General features: G+C 37.1%; 2 protein-coding genes across 2 annotated transcripts; one reads left to right on the top strand and one right to left on the bottom strand.

The window, feature by feature from the left end:
* Nucleotides 1-1,928: 1,928 nt before the first annotated feature.
* Nucleotides 1,929-5,455, top strand: LOC125205978 (CDK5RAP3-like protein). The gene is made up of 10 exons (XM_048105217.1): nt 1,929-2,081; nt 2,212-2,346; nt 2,717-2,811; nt 2,899-2,993; nt 3,095-3,230; nt 3,325-3,477; nt 3,575-4,135; nt 4,299-4,507; nt 4,832-4,964; nt 5,197-5,455. Exons 1-10 carry the CDS (start codon nt 2,021-2,023, stop codon nt 5,326-5,328), a joined length of 1,710 nt encoding a protein of 569 aa, XP_047961174.1. The 5' UTR covers nt 1,929-2,020; the 3' UTR covers nt 5,329-5,455.
* Nucleotides 5,313-9,809, bottom strand: LOC125205977 (protein STRUBBELIG-RECEPTOR FAMILY 2-like). The gene is made up of 17 exons (XM_048105216.1): nt 9,658-9,809; nt 9,238-9,343; nt 8,834-8,966; nt 8,680-8,751; nt 8,536-8,601; nt 8,366-8,437; nt 8,207-8,278; nt 8,057-8,128; nt 7,928-7,993; nt 7,789-7,854; nt 7,307-7,707; nt 6,814-7,082; nt 6,467-6,732; nt 6,228-6,375; nt 6,009-6,148; nt 5,766-5,922; nt 5,313-5,672 (listed from the first exon to the last, which is right to left on the bottom strand). Exons 2-17 carry the CDS (start codon nt 9,323-9,325, stop codon nt 5,505-5,507), a joined length of 2,256 nt encoding a protein of 751 aa, XP_047961173.1. The 5' UTR covers nt 9,326-9,343; nt 9,658-9,809; the 3' UTR covers nt 5,313-5,504.
* Nucleotides 9,810-10,205: the final 396 nt, after the last annotated feature.

Here is a 10,205-nt window from a genome sequence, read left to right as displayed (position 1 = left end):
AAACACAAATTGTTTTTGTAAGTATTCTGGAAAACAAAATCCTTCTCAAATGTTTTGAATTGAGACAACCCAATCATAAATAGGAGTTTTTCTATTCATGCCTCAACTAAGACAACCCATTTTATGAATCTAATTTTGTGAATGGAAAGAACACATAATAAATCAGATCATTTCTATTTAAATCTCAACTACGCTACCATGAGATCCAATGTTTGTGGATGAATCGTTACCTTACGAATCAAGTCTGAATCAACCATAGTTGAATCCTACAGCTTCGTCGTCTGTATGGGAGCACAACCACTAGCGGATGGGTGTGGATTGCCCAATTAGTTTTCGCCCTTTCGCCCTCCACAAGTTTCAGAATTTCTCTGTTTCTCAATTAAAGCAGATCGAAGCCATTTTGGTAAAGTAAATCAAAGACAATTTGGTAAAATGGTTTGTAGCATTAATTTAGTCATTTGTGTATTCAACTATATCGCAGGGGTCATTGAATGATAGAGATATCTCAAATACTTGGCTTACTATATCAAAAACCAATACGAGTCAGACTATTGTCCCGGGTCATGTGCCTTTTCTCAAATGTGAACCAAACAACGAAAAATGCAAGAAAACATTACACTAACCTACACTAACTACGCAACCAATTGAACCCTAAGGATAAACTAGACAATGCATCTAATGTGGATGCACATGTAAATTATACTTCAATGAGGCATAGCCCAATAAGTGTTGAAATCGAACATAGAATTGTTGTCTATGTCCTATTTATGTTTGTTTATTAATTTCTAGTCTAATATACATTTCTGTTTAATTATGTTGCTATACAATAATATATTTTTTTTTATTCAAATAATGGTACGATTGTAAACTAGTACTTATAACTCTGGATATGGAGGTTTGAATGTATGGTTCTTCATATGAGGGGACTTGTAGGGGCCAAGTGGGTGTGGGTGTCGGTTGGTATGAACCAACCAAATGGATGTTCGCTAAGTCAAGAGCTTCTCATCGGTGCAACAATTGTGGATAGATCGGCCACAGTAGAAGAAATTACTTTACATGACATATTGTGCAGTAATTTGAGACTTTTGGTGTGAATTACTTACTTATGTTTTTTTAACTTATGTTATTAGATTACTTTTATGTTATTTTTACATTATATTTGTCATTTTAGATTATTTATTTTAGATTATATTTGTCCTTTTAGATAATTAATGTATAGTTACTATTAAATCATGTTGTGTTGAATAATTAATACTCCTTTATACCATAAATTACTAGTAAATAAGAGTGGCAGTATTAAGGAATTGAGCTTGCGAAATTGAAATTGGAGCTTTCAATTTTAAAAATTTCATGTTTGTTATTACTACCTCCGTCCACTAAAATTTGTCCAATTCTCTATTTCTGTCAGTCCCCCAAAATTTGTCTCATTTCACTTTTACCATTTTTGGTAGTGGACCCCATCTTTCACTAACTCATTCCTACTCACATTTTATTATAAAAAATATATAAAAGTGAGACCCACAATCCACTAACTTTTTCAACTCACTTTCTATTATATATCTTAAAACCCGTGTCGGGTCAAATTGGGATAAATTTTGGTGGACGGAAGTAGTACGGTATATTTGGATTTGAAATTAAATTACAATTTTAATTTTATCAAATTCTACGATTTGAATTTCTTATCAAAATGCTCAGTTGGAATTCCACGTAGTTATAAAATGAACACTTTCAGACACTACATACACGTTACACACTCAATACACATATAGTTCCTATCAATTATACTATTTTTACCAAACAAAAGATTTGAAATAAAATTAAAGTGAATTTCTTCAAATTGACCATATGGAGCCCAATTTGAGTGAAGCCCAAAGTAAAGCCCACACTCAAGCCCACAACGCCTTTCCAGCGATCAGACGAACATAATGACAGTCTGAAACGCACCTGTGAAACTTCAGAGCTGAATAAATTCCAAATGAGATTTATGCATTGCTAAATCCAAAATCGTCATCTCGAAGAAATGCAGAATCAAGACGATATTCGGAAACTCCCGATCGACATCGCTTTTGCTCGTCTCGGAGGTAAAATCATTACTTACATTCAACTGTTAGACTCAACTTTTATTTTGAACACCATCTCTAGTTTAATTTCTCTGTTTTCTTGTTTATTTTTTTCGGAAAAACTTGAGTTGATATATTGGTTGAATTGAAGAATGGCTGGTGGATCGGAAGAGGATCCCGGCGGACTGGAGAAAGCGAATGGCGGCTGTGAGGGCGAAGATTTCCACGTCGTTTGCTGCACTGCCCAAAGACATTGATCCTTTTTTCCAAACCCTTGACCTTGAAGGTTTTAGATCGTTTCTTATTTCTTTAGTTGCTTTTGATTTTTGTTTCGTCAGTTCACTTTTATTTTGTCAAACCGCGATGATTAGGATTTGTGAAACTCCAATTAAGCATTTGTGCTTGAGCGAGAGAAGGTGATGCTTGGGAAATGCTAATCGACTTATTTTATAGTATTTGTATAAGGATTGAAGTATGCTTGTTTAAGACTTAGGTAGGACGTATCTATGGAGGTTAGTGTTTGCAGGATTTTTTTAGAAATCGATGCTACTCCAATTGTTAAATTATGTGTAATCACAGCGGCGACTTTCTAAGTTTCTATCTCTTTGCTGTTGTGTATTCAAAAAAATCTTGTTGCTATTGTAATTATTTTTCAGGAATTGGCTATCTGGAAGCAAAGAAAATATATGAAATCCTCTTACAGTCAACTCCAGAAAGCCGCAATATATTTGGTCGGCTTTCAGGTGCTGCGGTAAGATATCTAGACGTCCTCTTTGAATATATGTCTCCATTAAATCATCGTTTTTTACATTTAGTGACAAATCCCTAAATTTGACAGGGTGATTGGGAGACCATAGTGCGAGCATACGAGAAAGATCATATTTATCTTGGTGAGGCTGCTCAGATAATGGTCCAAAATGTGAATTATGAAATGTGAGATATGTTTTGTAGTTTCTCTTACAAAACCAGCAATAATATGAATCATACTTTATAACATTTTTCTTCTGACTGGTTGGTTCTATTTCACTTTAAAGCCCATTTCAGAAGAAGCAAGTCCAAAAGAGTCAGCAACAGCTTGTGGAATTAGAGCGAAAAGAAGCTGATATAAAGCGAAATGCAGCTCTTTCGGCAGCAAAATATTCAGAGGCTTGTCAGGAGCTAGGATTGCAGGTTTTGTTTTTGTTCACTCTCTTTATATTTGTTCTTTATATTCTAAAATGATCAGTCTGAAATCACTTGATGAATGATGAGTCCGGTTCTGCAGGGTGTAAATGTCAGGTTAGAGTTGTTTGAAACAGCTGTAAAATCTCTTCCGAGCACTTTTGGTCAGATGCTAGAATTGTTGAACAGTGACTCCGTTACAATGGCCATTGAGTTTTACTCAACATTTGTTAAAGATGCTCATACAGAGAAGGATGTAAGAGTTTTTCTCGAATTAATTTACTACCTTTGATATTTTTTTTAGCTTATAATTCATTTGATATCCTGTTTCTGAAATATTTCTGTGCTTGCAGAAAACTCCTAGCCCTGTGTTGCCAAACTTGATACACATTCGCCTAAATCCCCCTTCTCTTACCGTTTTTGTGAGTCCTGAAGTTTTTGGTATTGTCACCACTGAAGTAAGCAATGATGAACCTGCACTCATAGCTGCTGGGGAAGCAGATATTGCAGCTGAAAGCATTGACTGGGATATTACTTTGGGGAGCTCTGACATTGATTGGGATATTGGTGCTGTAGAAACAGAAGATAATGGAAATGGATTGGGTCCATATGAAATTGTTAGTGCTAGTGATGCTTTACCAAATTCTCCTCATGGAGATGATGCTACGACTCACCAGGTCATGGAAAACTTGGAAGGCACAGCTCAAGATGTCTCTCTGCCAGGTATTGATTGGGATATAAGTGTTGAGAATCCAGAGGTTGGCGGGGCTGAAGCAACTGTTGTAACAAGCACTCCCACGGAATCTGGTTTAATCGATCATTATTCTAAAGCTGAAGCAACTGGAAGTAGCCAAGTAAGGAGTCAGCTTATGGAAACAGAATACCGGAACAAGATACTTGATGACTTATTTGAGGTTTATACTGACTTAATGTTACACCTTCCTGCCCTGTGTACTATTTTGCTAAGGAAAAAACCTTCAACCTAGCTATGTATTCCCTCTTTTTTCTTTTTTGAGATATCTTGCTATTCTATTCTGCTTACTTATGTTTCATCTTTCTCTTTGATACCGAGATCAGGTTAAAGCATTTCTGAACCAACGGTTGCTTGAATTAACAAATGAAGAAACCTTATCTTTACAACATCAAGTCCAAGCAGTAGCTCCCTATGTGCTCCAGCAGTACTCTTCTGACTCTATCTGTGAGATGTTATCAAATGTATCTTTAGCCATCTCAAAGTTAACTAATAGGAAGACGCGGGACATGATAATGATATTGAACTCTAGAAGGTATCAACAGTCTTATTCCAAATTATTTTTGCTCTCTCTCTCTCTCACACACACGCGCGCACGCGCACATACTGACCTGCCCAAGTCTTGGCTACTAAAATATGTAGTTAGGGTGCACGGTTTCACTGTGTTCTCATGACGTTCCAAAGATTGTGCTTTAATTTCATAGATTCAAAACTTTCATTTGGTTCTTTGTAGATTCATGATTATCGGTCAAAGTTAATGTCCTAGAAAGCTTTTCTCACTTCCGTACTCTTAGGTGCCTGTTCTCGTGTTTTGTTCGATGGTATCACAAATAATCCTCATGGTTCTCTTAAACATCAGATTTTTGGATCGTTTAGTAACTACACTGGAGGAAAAGAAGCACCATGAATCTAAGTTAAAGGAAGGGCTGAAAGACCTTTATGCTAAACGCCTGGAGCTACAAAATTCACTATCTTCCTCATGGCCCAGACAAGTAAGTTCTCTTGCAAGGGTCATAGTACTTTTTTTATTTTCTTTCCAAGGGCTCAGTTGAGAGAGAAATATGTAGTCAACTTTACAGGTTAAATTACAAAAATGGATTGCACCTGCTATTATTGAAATTGGTTAAAATTTAGCTGAATCAAGAGACTATTAGTCCAAGTCATTCTTTTCTTTTCCACCAGCATTGTAGCTTGCTAATACATTTTTACTATTTCATTTTGCAGGAAGCCGCGCTTGTGAAAACCAGAGAGTTAAAGCAACTTTGTGAGACTACGCTTTCAAACCTTTTCGACGGAAGACCTGTCAATATCATTGGAGAGATTAACACTCTGTTGAACAGTGGCTTAAATGTATAAATTCCATAAACTAGTTGTCTGAGACTTGTAATGATAGTTCTTAACAACGGTGTTATGTTCATGATATCAAAGTGACCTTTGAATAGCCAAAACCAAATTTTTGGCTATAAACTGTTTTTCGAACAAATCATTGCTCTCAAAAAGCCTTGAGATATTTCACTTTGTGAAAAGCAAGATTACACAGAGTAGTAGCTTTGTGTGGGTGATGAGCTAAAGAACTTAGAGTTGGTTGATCTAAAAGATCGATCGAAGTCTGCCTCTGCTACATCTGCTGCAGTTGGATTCAGTAGTCGGCTTAGGGATTCCACAATTTCACCAATTTGGGGCCTGAATTCCTGCTCAGGCTGTTGTATGAGAGAGAAAGAGAGAGATGCAGGTTATTATCATCTCTTGGTTTTAACTTATAATAATGTAACGCATGTTGTCTTTTGCAATACCTGAATACACATAGATACTACATCGGCAAAACGAGAGAGAGACTTGGAGGGGATTTTATTCTTAATGGCTTGATCCACCATCTGTGCTAATGACGCGCTGTCGTGAAGCCTGGATGCAGCCCATCTCACCAGTGACTGCTCTCCTGGTGGTCGTGAACTGCGTGCACACAGAAGAAAATACTACCTCTGATACAATAGCAAAAAAATGGGAAAGTAGAAGTAAACAAAGGAAGAGCATAGTACTTGTCAAATGGTTTTCTTCCTGTCAAAATCTCTAACAGCAGCACCCCAAAGGCATAGACATCAGCCTTCGAGTTACCAGAGCTAGGTTGTAGATTATCTGGGGCAATGTAGCCACTATCAGCAATTGCCATTTCAGAAGCCTGTGCATACATCCAAATTTCAAAGTGAGAAAGCAAAGAAGAAGAAACGGAAGTAGTAGTAATAGAAGTTGACGTGTACCTTGAGCTTAACCGTGTTCCTAGAAAGAGGCTTCAGTATGGCCAAACCACAATCACAGACATGGGGCTTGAGCTCTTCATCAAGTAAGATGTTAGCAGCCTTCAAGTTGCTATGTGGAATAGGTGGCACAAATGATGAATGCATGTAACTGACAAGCAAAAAAAAGCACATTTTCTTGAGATGAACTAGATTGAGGGGTGGAAAACTCAAAATGAAAACAATTATGGCTATCTACTTACTCCAGAGCTCGTGCTACGCCAAGAGCAACCTGAAGACGGGCGCCCCAGTTCAGCGGTTTGTACGCTACACAATGCAGAGCATCGTCAAGAGTCAAGTTCTTGATAAACTCATACGCAAGGAGATGCTGGCCATGCTCCATAGAGTAACCAAGAAGGGGAACAATGTTAGGGTGCTTCAAACGCGATATATTTTTTATCACATCGAAGAACTGTTGTTCTTCGATGATGGATAGAGGCACTGTCTTTATGTTCTTCACAGCCACAACCTACCAAAAGAGAATATATATGCCACACAATTCTTATTTTGGATTTTCAAAACCTAAACTTTAAATAGTATGTAAATTTACCGTGCCATCTGGAAAATGTGCTTTATAAACTGAACCAAGGGATCCTTCACCAATAAAGTGTTCTTCACCAAAGCTGTTTGTTGCTATTTGAAGCTCTGCAATAGTGTATACTCTTGGAGCAGATGCCATTCTGCTCTTTGAGAAACTTTTTGTCCTGGGCAATTTCAGTGTTCTAGTCCGAACAGCAGGCAAACGAGAGGGAGTAATCATGGGTGAAGAGCTGAATCCCGATGTGTGAGGGCTGCCTGTTCCACTCACCGATGTATAATCTGTTCCAGATGAAGCAAAACAAAAATGGTGAGGAAAGCGAGCCATGCGAAATTGTACACAGATTGAGAAAGCACTCAGATGATAAGCTGTGTTCTACAGATCATTAATATATGCAAAAAGTAATATATGAAAATAACAAGCAAGAATGATTTTACATGACATGAGCACTTTCAAAGTTGTTCCATGTTTCAGAGGATCTTATTTCCTTATAAGTTCTTCTTACCTTGGAGCGTATCACTAGGAAGAGATTTCATCGAGTCTTCACGGCCTACTGAGCTTCTGTGTCTTCTCATAGATGACTGTTGCCTGTGAACAATCATAAGAGCTGCACTTCCAGCAACCAGAATGATGCCACCAACTATTAGAAGTATACCAACCACGCCCATTTTCTTCTGTTTGTGAGCTCCGTTTATTTCAAAAGGAAAAGGGTGGTTCTCATAGGCACTAATATTTGCTGATACTACTGCTTCTGCTGTTGCTGCTGCTGCTGCTGCTGCTGCTGGTAGTGTTGGTGGTGGTGGTGGTGGTGGTTGTGTTGGTATGTGTTTCTCTTTCGGCATAGACTCAATAGGAAACTTCCAAGGAGGATAGTTTGCTTCTCTTACAAATTCATTGCCCCCAAACCTGAAAAAAAAACAAAAGTCAGTCAAAAAATTACAGAAATCAAATGTGAGCATGCTCTCTAGTTAAAGACATTTAACATACCGCAAGTTGGTGATATTTTGGAATTGTTCTGGAATAACACCACTGAAATGGTTGTCTTCAATATTCCTAAAATTGGGATTAGTTAGCACACACCTATATATAGTGAAAAGAAATTTAATTTTTTATTTGATACACATACAGATCAGTGAGAGTGAGATTAGCCAAGAAAATTACTGATCCAGTAAATTGATTGTTCTGCAAAAACCTGAAATAGTTCATGTCAGTTCCATACATTAATCAGAGTCAACAAACCGAGATAGAAACTCACAAGCCTGTAAGGTTTGCCAGAGATGTGACCGAGACAGGTAGATCTCCGGTGAAGTTATTGAACGACAGATCCCTGGTGAAAGAACAATACATTTGTCAGAATTGAGAAACAACTTAAATAGTCATTCCCCTTGTGTTGAATGTAGCATACAATTCTTGAAGATGCTCAAGGCCAGCAAACACATTTCCTAAGGATCCAGATAGCGAATTGTGGCTCAGATTCCTACGCGGAGTAAAACAAAATCTCAGTAACATACAGAAGGTTTGGAATCCTCAGAACTAGTCCTATTAAAGAAAGAGAGCTTCTTACAGATGTCGGATGTGTTTCATCTGCTCTATCGAGTATGGAAAGCTCTGATTGAATTTGTTCTCAGCAAAGTTTCTAATATGCATTAAAGAGACCCAAAACAGTCATTACTCTAAAATTGTTAAGCAAATGGTCACAGTTCTTGCACGAAGGAGATAATTTAAGTATCTTACAAGTGTGTGAGGTTAGGAGGTAAACTGTAGGGGATTGATCCTTGAATGTCATTTGAACTAAGATCCCTAATAAAATTATTTAAGAGGTTACAAGGCAGGGCTTGACAACGTCAAAGAATACAAAAAATAACAGAATTTTCTTACAATTTTTTCAGACTTAAGAGATCGGAGAGCTCAAATTCAATGTTACCAGTTAGCCCCATCCCATGAAGTTTACTGCAAAAATAAGAAGTTATCATAGTCAATCTGTAAGAAGAATGTATTTCAATATTTCATCATATGGATTATGAAGAACTACAGTTCGATAATTGATGATCCGATGCAGTGAACTCCAGTCCAGAGTTCTGCACAAGGGTCTCCACTCTCTTCTTTCCAAAGCTCCAGCCGCATCGGCTTGTTAAGTGACCTGTACAGATTTTGAAGAGCTTGAACTGCATAACATGAGTCCGTTTATCAGTTTTTTTTTTTTTCTTCCAAAAGCAGAACAAGTAAGAAGATTGTACATTATGTAACAAGTAAAAAAAATGTTTCAACTTCATTAACTTGAAGGAAATTCAAGAATGGCCCAAATGTAACTTTCATGAATTCTTCCTAAGTTAAGACTATAAGCACAATCTTTTTCCTTTTATCAGCAGAAAAGTTCAACAAAATTGGTGTATAAATTAAGCGATCAACTGTAATTCAAAATTGAAGACTAGTTACCCTCGAAAAAATCAGTGATTGCCCAAGACTCAAGTCCCATAATCACCAAATAGAAACCCAGAATCAGCAAGAACAGATTCTTAGCCATATTTGTCAAAAAAATATTCTGTAAAAATAGCGAAAACAAGAAATGATGAGTATCATAATTAAGGAAAGCAAAAAGTATTAAGTATTAAACCCGAAACATTCGATTAAGATGTGAAAATCAAGAAAAGTATTTGGAACAATATTCTGCGCTGAAAACTTGAATAACAAGTAAAAATTAGAAGTTTGTAAGAGCATTATACTATAAGTTTGAAATTCTTGAGCAACAAAATCGCGAATTGATAGACATACAGAATAGCAACTATTCACATCGCTGATATACACGGATTTGGCGTGGCATGCGAAAATGGGTTACAGAAAAACTCTTTCAAGAACCTGGAAAATGTCTTCGCAAACACAATCTATCAATGTTCGCAATGCATGCAGATGTATGTAGCACACTATCTCGGTTAATTGCAGAGTGATTTACCTCTGTAGAGAGAGAGAGAGAGAGAAAGAGAGAGTTGATGGTGGTGAGTGTGAGAGAATACAATAAGAAGCTGGAATGTGAAAATGCAACGACTCGATTCAGTTATGTAGTTAGAAGAAGCGCGTGCACTCCACGTGCTCGTGCGAATAATTAAATGACGGAACTAGCCCTGTAATTTAATGAATTTATGCCTACTGTATTTTAATACTAATGTGATCATCTATCTCATAAACTTTATTCATGGATGCTTAGCTTCACTTTGACATAAATACCAAGATTGATTGGTCTAATTACCCTAATAAGGTTTTGGGGGTATCTCAGTTCAAATTCTAGTTAGCTATCTCTAGTCTTGAAGTCTTTCTCAACTTGGAGAATGAATGAAATAGTGATACTATTACACAAGATGCACTTCAAAATCCAGGCAATGCGTTTGAGCTGAGGAAGAACAGTGTGA

This window comes from Salvia hispanica, chromosome 2 (assembly GCF_023119035.1).
Source record: "Salvia hispanica cultivar TCC Black 2014 chromosome 2, UniMelb_Shisp_WGS_1.0, whole genome shotgun sequence".
NCBI classification, from domain to species: Eukaryota; Viridiplantae; Streptophyta; class Magnoliopsida; order Lamiales; family Lamiaceae; genus Salvia; species Salvia hispanica.
This window is presented reverse-complemented; position numbering and strand designations above follow the sequence as displayed.